Consider the following 17,176-nt stretch of genomic DNA (forward strand, 5'->3'; position numbering starts at 1 on the left):
TGGCAAGACGACTCTGTGAAGGCCGAAGATACGGAGAAACACAGATGTAGATAGCAACCAACGTTTTTAAATCTGCTTGTTGATAGCAACAGCAGCGCTGAGCTGGCTGAGGCTGAGCAACGACAGTCCTGTACGGCATCGCCGCCAAGCAGACGCTAGGCAGCGCCGGTAGTCCAAATATGGTGGCGCCCGTGGAAGCCTCAGTGCAAAGGTCTATACTCCGAACCGTTTCGTCGCAGCCGCACTCAGAACTAAAAATATCCGAAATGTGGTAAAGGTCAGTCTTTATCTGTAGGATGTGAACAGTCATTTGGGCAGGACCACTTGCTGAAGGCGGCAAAAAACTTGGAGTTTTATGCGGCAGTTCGTCAAAAAGCTGCCACGTGGCTTTTACGAACCGTTGAATAGCCACTAAGGCTTACATTTTGGTCTATATATTAAAGAACTTCTACAGATAGAGAGCTCATATTTGGGGGAATGTTGTACAGTCGACTCCCGTTAATACGAAGTTCACGGGGACCGCAAAAAACTTCGAATTAAACGAACTTCCAATTAAGCACAAAACACAAAAAACAGCACTTTATTTGTGGCGAAATCGAGTATTTTCTCTAAGAAAAATAGTCGGTCATCTTGCTTTGCTTCTTCTTGTCGAATCGCGCTGCTAAAAGCAAGTTCTGCAGGCTGTAGAAGTGGCGGAACGCTTCTTCCGCGTTACCTTCAGCAGCAAAGAAGCGCTCCGCAAGAGCAAGGCCCGCAGCTACATCGGCAGCCTTAGGTTGCGGCTCACCTTCAACGTCGTCGTCGCTTTCCTGGGTCGCTTCCTGGGGCCGAATAATCTACAATTTCGCTATCCGTCAGCGCACCGCACGTTTCGACTGCCTTGTCTACGGCGACGTAATCTTCAAAAGTGACGTCCCCGAGAGCATCACCAAAATCAGTGCTGTCAAGCTCGCTTCTTGACGCTTCCTCTGCTGAAATTTCAGAGGCATCCTCCGAAGAAGCTGCCACAAAACCCAGGGTGTCTACCAAGTTGACATTTCCAAATTCCCTGAGTTTTCCAGGTTTTCCCTGAGTGCCACTGCAAATTTCCCTGAGTGATGCAGAACTATGTTTTATATCAACACGGGCTGAAACCATATCGCCTGATGCTGTCACTCTCTAGTAAGCACATGAAAAAAAAAGCAACTTAATCCCATTTGAATACTAAGGAGCAGTGTTGATGTTATTCAAAAAGAGAATAGAAGGCAGGGGTTAGTAAAATGCACAGCAAATGAAGTGTCTTCGAAAACAATTGCAAATAGGGTCGGACATTATCAAATACGAATAAAAAGGAGATGCATACAAAGGCAAATATTTTCTAATATGAGCTATTTCTATCAACTGATAGCAACCTCAGTGGGATGAGGCCTGAACTCTGTCACAATTGAGATTCTCTCTCAAGAGCTCGTAAGTCAACCTCAACAGTCCTGACATACTCTCAGCCCGCGCACGACGCCCGAGTGTTGTGTTGCACTGCTTCAAAGAGTGTATTTTGGTTTGGAAGAGGGACACCTGCATCTCGGCATCAGCCAAAACTTTATTTTTTGAGCTCAAGCTCTTTCAAAACGGCGGCAACAAGCTTCCTTTCTCGTTTATTCCTCAATGCGTAGGTCACTTCTGTTCTTGTCCGCCTTCCGCCACTCGTTCGCCCCAAGGACCATTTGAAGCATCTTGATCAGTTGCACAGTCCACGACCGATTTTTCGAGCTCCCTAGGGCCCGCAAAAACGTCCGAAACATCGGCCAGTTAAATAAAATAAATGCGTGTCATTTACTGCCCTTGGGGGCTCAAACCGCCACAGGCACGTTCTAAAACGCTCTGAAGGCCTGTCGGTACACGTATTAGGCATACCTGTGCTCGTACTGTGACAGGAAATGCCGGGTGCCCGCGTGTATAATTAAGATATACATACTGTATTCCGTGGCAATTCGCAACTCCAGCAATTCATGCGACACCTAGCGGCAGTAGGGAGAAACGAAATACGGAGGTCCAGTCACCGTGTGTGCCGTAGAGGCTGCTGTCGCGGACGGAAGAATGAAGCTGCTAGCAAAGAAAAAGCGAACGGCCAAGCAGTTCTGCTGTGTTCCTCGGTGCGTGCCAGCGAGATGGAAGGACAGCGATATTTCCGTTCACGCACTTCCCTCCGAGTGGAAAGGCTGAAGCCGCAGAACCAGGTGGATCGCTAACCTCCGCATCGGTAAGGCTGTGGCGCTTACAGTGACTGTTTGCTCACGGCATTTTGCACGGGATAATTTCTCCTTACCAGGTGAGACACTATTGTGAACTTGTGAACTCGACCCTAATGCATGACCATTGTGCGTGGCCATTATACATGTCGCTGTGTCACCTTATGTAAACACGTTTCGCATTGCGGGCACTGGCGATTGGGCTATGCATTATTTGCTGCATATGTTAGCCGCAACGCGAAATTCGAGCACAGGTTCGAGACCTGTCACAGCGGTTTCTCCGAGGAACGTCTCTTCTGCACTCGTTAACCACATTGGCTGTAATTAGAGCTCATGTTCGACGCTTCACAGCGGTTTCTGCGAGCAACGTCACCTCTGCGCTCGTTGGCTAACCCGGCTGTAACTCGGGAGGCTTTTGATGCCCAGCACGTCTCGCGCAACTTATACGGGCGTCGGAGATTCAAATGTTTACGAATGATGTACTAGCAAGTTCGGGAAGTGTTGAGTGTAAACGTCCCACGTATGTGGCATGCTAAAGCGGAATAAATATCATGCGTGGTGCGGATGAACTTGCAGCACAGGCGCACTGCACGCGGGCACTTCCCAGCGCGACTGATTACGAATTTGCCACTTGCACTTGAGAATCTCCGACGTGCTCAAGAGTGGCCATATGACACTAGTATTTCGCACCGACGGCGAGCCTATCACGTTCATTGCAGAAGTTTGCCACTTACGCGATAGCCACATGTCAATTTTACATGCGTTTGCTAGTTTCGAGGAAAATTTACGGCGTCCGCCGTCTACTGACGTGTCGCATATGTATGTGCAGTATTAGTACCTATGCTAGCTTTATCTGTGTCATTAAATCATCCCCAAGTCAGTGGCAAAACTACTCCGGTCATGTAGTGGTGTTTGCACCTGTGTACTTTGCGTTATGAGCAGCTTTCAACTACGTTTTGCAGATGCTACATTCGGTGTACAACGTTGCATAGCCTTGCACACTGAAACCGTGCTTCATTTCCTTGCAAATGTTTTTTTATAAATATTGTGGCCTTGTTTCTGAGGTAAAAAGAAAAAAATTCTGGGTGCAGCCCATATTGAGGCACAATAAAGCATAAACAATTCATTTATTTTTTTCAGATGTAGCATGTCAAAGACAGCGGCTGAAAAAAATGCAGTACCAACTGAAAACCTGCCAAGGACGTCATGTTATGATGAGAACAAGGATGCTCATATGAAAGAGCTTTCACTGGCAAGACTTCGCCGACGTGTGTATCGGTCAGCCAGAGTAAGTTAATTTGACTACATGTGCAGCACTTATATGCTTATGGTACATACACCATGTCTACAAGCATGCAATAGATGTCAACACCTTTTAATGCATTACAGAATGAATCAAGCAAAGAAACTGTTGCCTCCCCATTAGAAGCAAAGGTGTTGCCCCATGCACCTGTCAGCACGACCACCATGGTAAATTGGCTGCCTGCAACTTGTGCACACATTGCTTCACCACTAATTCCTTGGGATTAAACTCTGACATTGCAGGACGATCTCCCATCCCCTGACCGCAACAGCATGGACCAAATAAGTGACAAAGGAAATATGGTAATTTCTTTTTGAAGTTCAGTGTTTGACGGAAGCCCGTCTGGTCGGGATGAAACATGGTTAAAAGGGTAAACAAAAACCCGGGGCACTTCACCGACCAAATGAAGATTTAAAAGAAAAGAAGACGTTTCGGCTCCCACACGGGAGCCTGGTTCACAGGTAAAATAAACAAAGGTGCTCGAGCAGCTCGCTTAAATAGTCTAGAACACATGACGCAGGCAGCGCGCATACACTGACGGCAGATTGCCATCGCTCCTGTTCAGAGTGTGTGGCGTAGTCTGGATCATGAGGGACTCAAGATAAAGGCGTCGAGATAGCCCTTTTTCCCTGGCAATTTCTTTTTGTATATGTATGTGTTGTGGTAGCTGTCTTTACCTAGACGGTGGCATGCTTTCTGGATTTACATCGTAAAAGCATTGTAGCACGTGGTGTGTGATGGGTGCACATTAATTGCAACTTGTGCACACATTGCTTAACCACTGGTTTCTTGAACTGAACTCTATCTGACATTGCAGGACGATTTCCCATCCCCTAACAGCATGGACCAAAGCCTTGCAAACACCATAAGGGACAAGGACATAGCAAATATGGCAATTTATTTTTTCTATATATTTGTGATGTGGTAGCTGTCTTTACCTAGCCGGCAGCATGTTTTCTGGATTAACTTCGTGAAAGGATTGTGGTGTGTGATGGGTGCAAATTAACTGATGCAAAAAGCCTGGCTTTCCTACTTCCAACATTGAATATAATACATTGACGTGCATTATTGGAATGACAAAAAGAAGCTGCATTTCGCGTCAGATATGTCAGACATTACAACTCTTGCTTTTGTTTTGTGACAGGAATGTGCTTGCCAACCTGGCCTCCGGACATTAATGGCAGAGTACTAAAGAGAAGAAAAAGACGTGGCAAATTTCCTGCTAGAAATGGCTTCACGGACAAGGCTTACAGAAACCAAGGCTGCCCAAGTGACATCGGGTACTTTTCCACAGAAGTTTGTGAACACGATAAATAGTAGCAACGTAAATACATTCACAGGCCTGCTATCATTCGATGTTCTGAATGCTCGTGTGACGTGCTACACAAAAATTCATCCACTTTCAGGACGGCACCAGTTATGTGTAAAAACAATTGCATTGACATTGGTGAAATTGAAGCATATTTCCACTGCATTCTTGAGTCACCTTTTTAACTGTTCTCTAACTACATGTAGCAACATAATTGCAGAGACTGCTCAGTTGATGTGTGAAATTTTAAAAGTAACTGTGGCTGTGCCACCAAAAGATGAATTCCAGTGGCACGTTTGCATATTCGGCATTAGGTGATTCACCTGAAGTCGTGCCATGGCTGGCGATATTGCAAGTAGCCTGTACTGCACAGAGGCATTTGTGCGTGTGACCTTGGCTCCATCAAAGCGTGGCGGCCTTGAGAGTAAGTGCGGTCTTCTGTTTGGAAATCCAGCATTTTTTATGTCACTCAGCCACTTCATACTTTTCAGACACGGTCGTTGCCATGTGATCTACATGCTGCACTTGTTTGCATTGGCCAAACCTGCAGACTTCAACTTCAACACACTTTTTGTAAATTAGCAATGCACATTCTTTTGCAACTTGTATTCTTCATTGAAATGCTGATTTATACTACGCATTCTGATGCAAGTTTTCATCTTATGGTATTCCGAGATATTTGCAGTTCACTTATGATCTGTGTGCATAGAGTTGTGGTTATTCTTCAATGGCTGTTTGTTGTCCCTTTCCTTACTTGTATTTTTTCACAAAATAAACCACATGCACTCAATATTTTGTTCACTGTACTTGCCTCATACGTTTTACTCAAGCCCATTTTTGTTGCACTTTTTAGCATATGAGCGTATATCTGGCCAAACAGAACATGAGAAGTAACATGGAACAGTGTCAAACCTGCATACGATGAGTATTTAAAAAGTTTGGCCACCAGAGTTGAGTACTCTGAAAGAATGGTTTGATTCAAATGACCCCAGCTGGTATATGTACCATAATTTATGCTTCTTCCCAGTTTGTTGAATACAGTGCAAATGGCTGTCCTGGGAAGCATAACTAAACCACTGGTAATACAACATGGGGAGACACTTGTGCAGACTTAACATCAGTGAATGATAATTATTGACCTCCAGAGAGCATATAGAGCTGTCCTTACTATCAACATATCAATAAATGGAAAGTAAGTGACATAAAAGTTTAACATGCACTTAAAGCACTTAACAAACATTTAAAAGGGCACTGAAACACTTCCGACTGATCATAGTTACCTCACTACAAAAGGACACCGCCTGCTGCAAAAATTTTTCGAATCATTGAACTGTAAGCGGAATTAGTAGTTATTGCACTGATGCATTGCTTTCTCCTTTTGCCTCAGCTAGTGTGCTGGAAGCTACACGGTGCATGGCAAGGTAGCAAGGTCCTGGTCAAGTTTTTTTTTTTTTTTACACATTGCTACTTGTGGTTCAGGCATGTGTGGCGCTCTCTAAACGCAAGATGGACGCCTGGAGCTACATCACTTACAGAGACCAATAAATACACACGGCTGTCTGATCGTCCTGCGAACAGAGCTTGTGGTGGTCGTGGTATCTATATTATGCGGCATGCCAGTTTCAGGGCCCCTTTAAGAAGGGCACTAACAAAGACAACAAAAGTTGGTTTCATGAGTTCTGCCTGAGTCGCCACTGATATCACATGCAGTTGCTCGAGCACAAATTGTGAAACAATAACGTATGAGCCATAGGAAACGAACAGTCATGTCGGCAAAAAAAGAAAAAAAGCAGGATATGTATTGTGATAGGTAACCCCAAGCGCCACAGCACAAGGTCAAGCTAAGTTGCAGTTCGGCATATAATAGGATCTCTTCTGCTTACAACGGTGCACGCACATGAACATTTCACTTTACTACGATCTTTGCAATATGAACAACATTGAAACGCAATGTAGAGATGAAACATTAAAGGGACTGACAACCACACCAAATGTTCCAGGATAAGGTGCCAGGAGAAACAGCCGAGATGTGCTTGCACTTTTGCGACAATCCAGCAGTGCACAAACACTTTGCCTCCACGATCGATGGGTCCCGGAATGCGTCGGCGATTCTCACCACAATCTCGTGCGGGTCCGCTGTCACGCCGGAGGACTGTCGTGCGAGTCCGCTGTCACGCCGCTGTCACGCCGGAGGACTGCCGGTCGGTGGCGCCGACCGGCAGTCGCCGGTCGGCGCCGCCGTTTCAGAGAACGCTGCTCTGTTCTGGCTTCATAGCTGAGTTGTAAGCATTATGGAACGTTCTCGCTGTCCCGGACAGCTTGTATTTTTGCCGTACATATTCGAACCGACAGCCGATACGGAAAACGATGGCGGCAACGGTGGCAACGACGATGTTGAGTGTGCCAAAAGCAAGAGTGATGTGTGCACCTTCTCGCGCTGAAATCTTAGCTGTTACGTATGCTTTTTTTTTTCATGTAGCTGCACGTTCCAATGACGGGAGAAAAAATGCGCTAAAGTGTCACTGGGAACTTGCTGCTGGAAGAATGCCCAAGCACTAACTTCTCATTAGATTGTAAACACGGGTACAATTCCGCGATGTCAAGCACCTTGCCGCTGCTTGTCTAAAGTCCCGTGGTTTTCTGAGCGTTGATACACGATCGCGAACATAAGTGCCGCGTTTCAAAGCGTGCACATGCAGTGCTGCTAGGTACAGTCATGGAAGTTGCTTATCTACCCATCCAGATCGAGATGGTCAGGGGGATTATATGTGCAATATTCAGAATGTGGTTCGACGACTTTGCGATTGTGGCTCGATCAAGAATCGGTATGCGCGCTCCATGCTAGTGTTGACATAAAGATATTAGGCAGTTTTAGCACCGCCGTGTGGTAAACATGATAACTGCAACCGGACGTCGAATGTCACTAGGCAAGCCTATACTCCATTTCATACCTCAGGTGCAACGCTGTGGAAGCTACGCACGAAGTCCGGTTACCAAAATTTATTACTGCGCGCGTTTCCGTCTATGGTTCGCAGCGTGCCAGCGGCGTTTGCTCGCGCGAGCATGCACGTGAAGCTGCCGCGACGGGCTGCAATAAAAAAAATGCCAAAAAGAAAATTGATTTAAAAGCACGTGTTAGCAGCCGTATAAGTACACAGATTGTTTCTATGGGGAAAATCTTTTTTTTTTTTTCATGCAGAACTGAGCTTATATATGAAAAGTTTTCTAAAAAATCGGGTCAAGAAACACCGAACTTTTTCTAAGTGTGAACACAGCCACTGCAAGAAGTATCTCAAGCCTCCAGAGCGTTGCACCTGATGTATGAAACGGAGTATAGCAACGCTAGCAACAACGCGTTTCCACATTTGTCGTTAGGCTATCCGAATATCGTGGAAATGGTCCGAGCACAGCACAGTTGATTTCGGCGGCACGAATTTATCTCTCCTCACTGCACTGCGCTGCAAGCTTCTTGTCCTTCGGGAACCTGTGAAACACTACATCGTCTCGCCCGCGTGTGTTCGCGCAGCCGAATGCTGCACAGAACGAGGGCATGTTGGGCGCCCTTGGCTGTAGGCACTCACACAGCACAGAAGGAAAGAACAGTTTACGAAAATCGCAAAACAAACGTGAGCGGCGGCGGCGGCAAATCTCTCGTAGCGTCGTTCAGTAAAGCGCAGGACGGAAAGAGGCATGCCAGCGCACGCCAGCACGCCAGTCCGGCAGCTCGGTCCCCGCCGGTGACGTCACTCTCGCCAGTTCTCTCCTCTGGCAACCACCTCACCCGGCGCTCCGGGAAGCGATGGGGGCGTGTCCGCGGGGGTGATTTAGAAAGCGATTCCTGCCCCTTATATTACCAAAACGAAGAAAAAAATTTCGGAACCATAAATTATTAGGTCTGTTCTTCCCAATCCCAGCAATTCATGGAAATTGAAAACCGTTTCAGCTTCCCTTTAAACAGTAGTTTCGCTTTAAAAGCTATAAAGTCAATTCCCCCACTCAATGGCCATTGAACATAACGTATTTCGTATCCACATAAACCGTACCAGCTTATTGCGTATGCGTCGATTAAAGCGTAGCGTTTCCACTTTTCGTCGCGCAAACACAGCGGTGCGTCGTCTCCATCGGGCGGCCCGGCAGAACAACAAACCTCATAGCTCGGAACAACGGCCTCCAAGCGCCCTGTGCGCTTGCGCGTGAAGCCACATCAACATCAACATCATTTCGACGCCGTGCTAGAGAGCGTTATGGCGTCGTGCAAGCGAGGACTCGCGTCATTGCGAAGCGCGGATAAAAAAGGCGCTGGGTCCTCAGCATAGAAGAAAAATTAGACATCGTCTGTGCTATCGAACGTGACACGAAGAAGTCGGTGCTGGCCCGCGACATGCATCTGCTGTTGACTACTGTGTGTGGCATTTGGAATGCGAAGAAGTTGTTCAGCAGCGGTGCTGCGACCGCGAAGAGATGTCGGCTACGAGGTTCAACTTTTCGCCTTCGTTGCCTCTGTTGTTGCCAAAGTGTTGACTAGTGACAGTGATGAAGATGACACGGAAAGCGACTGCACAAGGGCGATGCAGGCGCAACAGTGGCAGAAGCTGCGCGTTACGTCAGCCTCATGAATGCAATCGTCTCGACGAGAACAGAGGCGCAATAATGTAACTAGTCCAAACGAAAAGTACTATTCCAAACTCCGGCACCCGGCAATGAAAAAGGCGCCCCGGGACTTCTGCAGCACTACTGGGCGCGTGCACAGAGAATACGTAACGCCAACGAGGAATCTGCCATGCGAGTGCTTCCTGAAATGAAGGGGCTGGCCGAAAAGCTGGCACGCACAGCTTCAGTAAGTTTGAGGCCGCTGTCATCGTGCTAGGCCGCCGCGGCATCAAACGAAAATAACACTTTTGTAGCGCGAAGTGAATAAATACTGCATGTTTTTTCCCCTTTCATCGCACTCTCTCCAAGTTTCGTTTTCGACAGGTAAGTGGGCGATCTCATGCTATTTCGGTTAAACAGTACTACCGTTTAGCACATGGTTTTTCTGAGCTCCGGCCAACTACAGTTTAACGAAGTTTCACTGTAATAAATAATTTTTTAAAGAACTGTTAATAAATGGTAGCTTGCAAATTATGCAATTAGAAAGCACATACCTTTTTCTACAAATTGATACCATACACTCTAATATCAAGCATTTGCAATGGCATTAAAAAAAATTTTGCTGGACTACCCAAGAACTGCCTTTTTTTTTTCTCGCAGATAGAGAAGTGTTAAAGCGTCTTCATCAAGGTGGCCAACCTTCTGCTTGCAACATTGCAGTAGCCGAGAGATGGAAGACATTGAGGTTAGCAGAGGCAGTGGTGGTGGCACCAGTCTATGTAGAGATATTATATTTCAATTTATAGACCGAGGTCCACCATCTTGGTAAAGTCGGATGAGATGTGTAGGGATGTGCACCTGTGGAATACATTCCCTATTTTCTACAATGATGATGAGGATGATTGGGTTTTATGGCATAAGGGACACTTCTGGCCGAGAGTGCCAAAGGTTGTGAGGGTAGTACTATGCTCAAATTCCCCTAGCTACAGAAACACTGTAAAAATAGGTGGCTCTGTTGGACTTTTGCAAAACTGGGCAGGTGCACATCATGACAACTTGCACGGCACTGCACTGTCAAGAAAGGGTGCCAACCTGGAAATATTGGGTGGCCGAGGCTTCATCGGTCCTTTGCCGAAAGGTGGAGCTGCTCTGGCCCGTCTTGAAGGCATCCACTATCCGATGGAACCGAAGCAACTCTGCGCACAGTCCACATAGCAAATACCATTGGCTTGGTATGGGCCCTCAGATGAAAACCGAGTTTGTGCAGAGCAAATAGACAGGACATATAGGAACACGAAGAAAACTATCAACACTCCTATATATACAGACATGATCAAACAACAAATAAACGTCACATATGGCCATTCGGAAACTGCAATTGTTTATCAGCAATATTTACTAGTGGTGCTCATGCAGCTTACCTAATAGTGGACTGCTTTCCTTGTGTTTTGTTTTTGCATGCCTTAAAAAGGTAGTCTTATATAAGTACGATGCAAGCCCAAATCACCAGAAATTTTTCGGCCATGCTAGTGCACTCTCACAATGAAGTAGCGCCCTGTCTAGCCAATATAATACATCCATCTACAACTTAGCGAAATCTTGTATACCACAATGTGCAATCAGTGCGTCTAGTGTGCGGTTTTTGTATACGATTCTTCTTTTGCTTGGCTAGCAAAGCACATATTTATGCTAACTTCAATGAAACAGAGAAAATAACTCTAGCATCGTACGTGATCGCTGCCTTTTTAAGATTGTGGTTATAAATGAGTGAAGAGTACTAGTGAAGCAATCTTGGCAAAGCTGGAAGGCTGGTAATTTTATAATTTTCTCATTAGCCCCCTTCAGTGTCAGGTTTCTTTTCTTGGGTGTTATCAGACAAGCACAACAGTTTATTCTTGGTTATGCAGAAGGGAAAAAAACGACACAGACAATGGCAAATGCACTCTATCCACGGTCTTCACATTCTTATCTTCCATTTCCTGTCTCCTACCTAGTTTCATTCTGATGCACATGCTTTTGCGATAACATCGCTGGGTCAGGGTCAGAGTCCGACAGGGTCGAAGTTGCCTCTTCCTCAGACGACAAGCTATCATCTGACGAGTTCGGCATGGCTCATATTCGGAGTTAGTATAACTGCCGCTTCAATCAACAGTTGAAGACCCTGAGCAAGCAGCCAACTCAAAGCGATCATGCGGCCATGCTCAACGAAGGAGTGCTTTTGTTTAAACATACTCAACCAGACAAAGCAAACAGGGGAGCAACAGATGATAGGGATACAACAGAAGGCAGCATCATTTTGAAGAAAGCAAACTAATGAAAGGAACAACCTCATCGCTGGAAAAGAGGTGTGGCATAGTGAAGACAATGCAAGACAACGAAAAAAAATACATATATATATACAGCAAAACCTCGTTAAACCGTACTCGCTTAAACAGTAGTTTCGTATTAAAAGTAGTAAAGTCAAGTCCCCAACTCGACAGCCATTGAACATAATGTGTTTTGTATCTGCATAAACTGTACCAGCTTATTGCGTACGTATCATTTGCCACTTAGTGTTTCCACTTTTCATCGCGTAAACACGACGGTGCGTCACCTCACTCGGGCAGAACAAACCTCAGAGATCAGAACGGCCTCCAAGCACCCTGTGCATTTGCGCGTGAAGCCACATCAACATCATTTGGGTGCAGTGCCAGAGAGCGTTGCGGCATCGTGCAAGCAAGGGCTCGCGCCATGCCGAAGCTCGGATAAAAAAGACACAGGGTGCTCAGCATAGAATAAAAATTGGACATCGTTTGTTCTATCGAACATGACACAAAGTTGGCGCTTGCACGCGACAGAGGTCTACTGTTGACTATGGTGTGTGGCATTTGAAGTGTGAAGAAGTTGCTCGACAGCGCTGCTGCGACCGTGGAGATACCATGTCGGCTAAGAGCTTCGACTTTTCACCATCGTTGCCTCTGTTGTTGCCGAAGTGTCGACTAGCGACAGTGATTAGCACAACACGGAAAGCAACAGCACGGGCGATTCAGACCCGACAGTGACCGAAGCTGCATGTTACGTCAGCCTCATGAATGCAATTGTCGCGACAAGAACAGCACCCCACAATGAAAAAGGCGCCCCGCGACTCCTGCAGCGCTACCGCACCCATGCGAGAATCTGCCGCGCAAGTGTCTGCTGAGAAGACGGGGGCAGGCTAAAAAGCTGGCTCACAGCTTCAGCAAGTTTGAGGCCGCTGTCGTCACTGCTAGGCCGCCGCGGCATCAAACGAAAATAAGACTTTTGTCGTGCGAAGTGAATAAATACTACATGTCTTTTCCCCCTTTCATCGCACTCTCTCTGAGTTCCGTTTTTGATAGGTAAGTGGGCGATCTCATGCTATTTTGGCTAAGCAGTACTACAGTTTAGTACGTACTTTTTTCGAGCTCAGCCAACTACGGTTTAACGAGGTTTCACTGTATCTTCTAAAATTGTACAACAAATAACGGAAACATGTAAGAGTGGTAGCCTTACGCGACAGCGTGAATATTTGAACAAAGAATCACTGCCGTAGTGACGTACAATGTCCAGGAGCCATCCCTCCCTTCTGTAGATGTACGCGCTCTGCCCAGCCCAACCAGGCCCATGAAGGGGCACACTCCACAGCTGCTTATTGGATAGAGTGCATTATGTACAGGTATGTCAGTGACAAGGTGTGAGATAAATCTGGAAATGTACCGGTAGGTAAGCGACACTGAAAGGGTTCGTATCCTTAAAACTGTACCTAAGCAGACAACATGAACACCTGGTTATTATCTAGTCACATGCCTGTGTGTCCGTACTGTTCATTTTCCCACTATACATTCCTTCTTCAAAACTGGGATGGCCTTCCTGCTGCAAATGATCACTAGGGTATAGTTAATGACATGTATAGTTTGGAATATTGTGGGGATGCGCGACTTTGTTGGAATATTGTAGGATGCGCGACAGTTTCAAATTTTGGTGGGACGGGGGGGGGGGGGGGGGGAGGGGGGGCTCAAACTTTCAGACAGTGTTTGATGACTCCTTTTGCAGGAACCTTGCAGTACCAGGCTTTGCTCACTTCAAAAATTTGTTCGAGTAGCTTTGCTCAAAACATTGTCCAGACTGACGGCCCTTCACTAGCATCAGGTGTTGGAGGGTTTTGTTGCACAATGACCAGCGGAATTCAGTCCTAGCTTTTCGCGCTATGCCAAAATCCTCCCACACTCTGCCTTGCTATGAGGTATCACAAGTAAATTGAGCATCACCTTAGCAACTCGGTGAAACATGTTTTCCATCAGTATTTTTCATTTTTCCAACCACGACAACGCACGTCCCACCTTTCTTCATTCAGAATGTGCTCTTCAAGACTGTACGCCTGTAGTGTGGCAAACTCAGCTTCGAGAGCATCTTACACGTCTTCAGCAGATTCATTTGAATTTCGGGGCAGCAGCTGAAGGAAACTCTGAATAAAAAAATGAAGACTCGAGAGCGATGCCTGCGAAATAAATCTCAGGTTGGCCACCTCCGCATTCTTCCAAGTTGCATTTCAGAGTTGCGTCGACATCCATACCACTTCACCTCGTCGCATTCCGGAAACATTTTCCGTAGAAGAGGCCCCAACGTGGTTGCTGACACTAAGGGCTAGGTTGTGTTTGATGAGGAATCATGTAAACAGGCACTCCACACGTATGACACTGTCGTTGCAGTTGTTCCGAAGAAAGTTCAATATGTTGTCTTGCTGCGCAGCGGTGCACTGTGGAAACGTGCAGTTTCAAGTCGTTTTTGGCACCGTGTGCTGACATCGCATCCACACGTACAAAATGCATCAGGTTCTCATTTTCTTGATGTTATTTTAAAAGCACGGAAATTCAGAAGTATAAGATCACAAAAACTTCTGCAAATACCTTTTCTTGGGCTTTGATAGTGCTATAGCATCAAGCACACGAGGATTGGAACTTTACACGGCGCACAGCCTGCACACGGCCTAGCCAACACTAATCATACACACAAGGAGCTACGCCTTGCAAGCAGCAGCAACAAGATGTGCCATCGAGGAATGCCTGCATGTAATGCAAGAGCTACATTGGCTCTGGCTTTTGTCGGCTTACTAGGCACCGTAGTCGGCTGCTTAGTTGATGATACCGATGGTGCTAGTGCGGCTGCTGTTGGCGATGCTGACGATTACGATGTGGCTTTAGATTTCACAGTGCCAGTTTCGCAAAAACCATTATTGCTCGTACAGAGACCACTTTTCGGGAGATATAAGACAGTGATCGTACAAGTGGAAAGTTCAATAATAAATCGGGAGTCTCCAGGGCGAATCGGGAGGGTTGGTAGGTATGCATAATGCATGTGGCTCATAGCTCGGTTCTGGTATCCTGTGCCGATTATTTATATTCACAAGAAGAAGATTGCCAAGAAAAAAATTTTCATTGCGTAAACATTTCACATGTTGATTCCCTGCAGAAACTACTGCTAGAACATAAGGATATTCGCGACACCTACAAGGTCTGCCAGCACTGCTTTACGCACCTCAAAGAAATCCTATCTTCATCTAATGACACCTGAAATGAAGCTGACGAGGCATTCCTTTAGGAAGAAGTGATTGACAACTGGAACAGGCAGGTTCACATTTCTTATGATGTTTCACCATTGAAGCCACCATCTTGCATTCACAAACGCAGCAGACAATCTTATGGGAAGAAAAAAAAAAAGGCAGAGATTGAAAGCGTGGTGGTGATGAAGATACATTCAACTTTTGCATACGGAAGCATCAGTACACTTGAACTGTCTGTAACAAAGTGTCGGGCATGTATTGGCTAGTTAAATAGCTTGAAGCAAGCATAAGTAGCCACAAGGTCCTATCGAGAGCACCTCCGTCTCTTGACCGTCGTGCCACCGAAGTCAAAAACACATTCAAGAGGCAATCCCAACTGTAAACGAATACATGCTCAGAAAGGCCTGAAATTGGCACGAAAAGCATGGAATGTAGTCAGATTTTGATCTGTACATGAGGTCAAGATTAAGCCCATCGAATGCACAAGCTACGCACGACTAGTTCAAGGACAACTTGGTTGCTCTTGGAAGAGACCGAACAAGAAGGACATTGTGTCAGTCATCACGAACGGCAAGAGAGAATACATCTCAAGGTGGTTTACGACACGTTCTATCCCCGAGATGTTTCAGATGTTCAAAGCAGCTCACCCTGAAAGTGCCATCACCCTGTCAAAGTTTTACAGCTTGTGTCCAAAATGGGTGCTGCTTGCACCACAAGAGGTTTGCATTAGCATTTATTGCACTAATGCCAACCTTTGTGTCTCCACGCTTGAGATCATAACTGGCATGGAAATCTCATTGGAAGGATGCATAGTTCGGGTGTCTACCAAGTTGACATTTCCGAATTCCCCGAATTTTCCAGGTTGTCCCCGAGTGCGTTTGCAAAATTTCCCGAGTGACACAAAACTCTGGTTTATGTCATGACGGGTTGACACTATGTCGCCCCATGCTGTCACTCCCTAGTAAGCACGTTTAAACAAGATACTTAATCATGTATAGCAACTTAACCCAGTTTGAATAGTAAGTAGTAGTGTTTATTTTATTCATAAAGAAAAATGAAGCAAGGGGTTAGTAAAATGGACAGCGAATAAAATATCTTCGAAAGAAATGGTAAAACCGATTGCAAATCGAGTTGAACATTCTCAAATATGAATAAAAAGGAGATGCATACAGAAGCAAATCGTTTAGAATATGAGCTGTTTCTATTGACTGATAGCAAGCTCATAGATACGAGGCCCAAACTTTGTCACAAGTGAGATTCTCTCTCAACAACCTCAACTGTCCTGACATACTCTAAGCCCGCACACATCTCAGTGTTGCCTTTCATTGCTTTGAAGAGTTTATTGTGGTTTGGATGAGGGACACTGTTTTTTTTAGATCAATCTCCTTCAAAGAAGCGGCAGCACGCTTCCTTTCCCATTCATTCATTGCATCAGTCCTTTCTGTTCTTGTCCCCCTTCCGGTGCGCATTCGTCCCATGAACCATTTGTTCAGTAGTACAATCAACATGCAATTTTTCGGACTCCCTAGGGGCCACGAAAACCTCTGAAAATTCGGGCAGATTAAGAAAATGAATGCATCTCGTTTACTGCCCTTAAGGGATCGAATCGCCGCAGGCACATCCCAAAAACCTCTGAAGGCCTGCAAGTACACTTATCAGGCAGATCGGTTCTCATACTCAGACAGGAGATGGTGGGTGCACGTGTGTATAACTAAGGAATACATATCGAGTCTTATGACAATGGCCCCTTCCCGCACATCTTAAGCTTCACTGCAATACTACACCCGCACATGTTAAGCTTCACCGCAATACTTTGCGTATGCTTCACCGCGTAACATTTCTGTATTGAGGCCAAGCTTACTCTCAAAACAGGCATAACGAGTTGTGCTTTTTGACCTTCGAAGCCATTGGAGAGGATTACAAAGACCGAGTCGGTACATTGCTAACAGCAGCATATTGCTAACAGTAGCGAACGTCAAAGTAGGTAGGCCTAGCGTTCCCATGGTGGTGGCTAGCTGCCAGAAAATTTGCGTGCGAGAGCACCGGTACAGTGTACTGCAATAGCGGCAGTGTGTTCAGACGGCGAAGCGTTCCACGCACTTCTGTGAAGCCGGGAGGATAGACAGGTCCCGGATGTATGCAGCGGCACTGTTATCACACAGGCTGCACGGACGTGTTCTCCGTGTGTTGCA

At 46.0% G+C, this 17,176-nt stretch overlaps 1 protein-coding gene and 1 long non-coding RNA gene across 12 annotated transcripts in view; one reads left to right on the top strand and one right to left on the bottom strand.

The window, feature by feature from the left end:
* The window catches only part of Art4 (arginine methyltransferase 4), a 191,111-nt gene that overhangs the window by 149,510 nt on the left and 24,425 nt on the right, over positions 1–17,176 (bottom strand). For all 9 annotated transcript variants that reach the window (XM_065437335.2, XM_065437336.2, XM_065437332.2 and 6 more), the window contains exon 3: positions 10,520–10,623. In XM_065437335.2, coding sequence (XP_065293407.1) covers positions 10,520–10,623 — 104 coding nt within the window. The remainder of the gene's footprint in view (positions 1–10,519; positions 10,624–17,176) is intronic.
* LOC135906114 (uncharacterized) lies at positions 2,017–5,629 on the top strand. 3 transcript variants are annotated; one of them, XR_011508613.1, is made up of 4 exons: positions 2,018–2,305; positions 3,366–3,513; positions 3,615–3,830; positions 4,346–4,666. It is a non-coding gene; the product is annotated as an uncharacterized lncRNA (long non-coding RNA). The 3 variants fall into 3 exon arrangements; XR_011508612.1 differs by lacking the exon at positions 4,346–4,666 and adding an exon at positions 4,673–5,629 and having other exon boundaries at positions 2,019–2,305; XR_011508611.1 differs by lacking the exon at positions 4,346–4,666 and having other exon boundaries at positions 2,017–2,305; positions 3,615–3,913.

Source organism: Dermacentor albipictus, chromosome 9 (assembly GCF_038994185.2).
Source record: "Dermacentor albipictus isolate Rhodes 1998 colony chromosome 9, USDA_Dalb.pri_finalv2, whole genome shotgun sequence".
Taxonomy (NCBI): Eukaryota; Metazoa; Arthropoda; class Arachnida; order Ixodida; family Ixodidae; genus Dermacentor; species Dermacentor albipictus.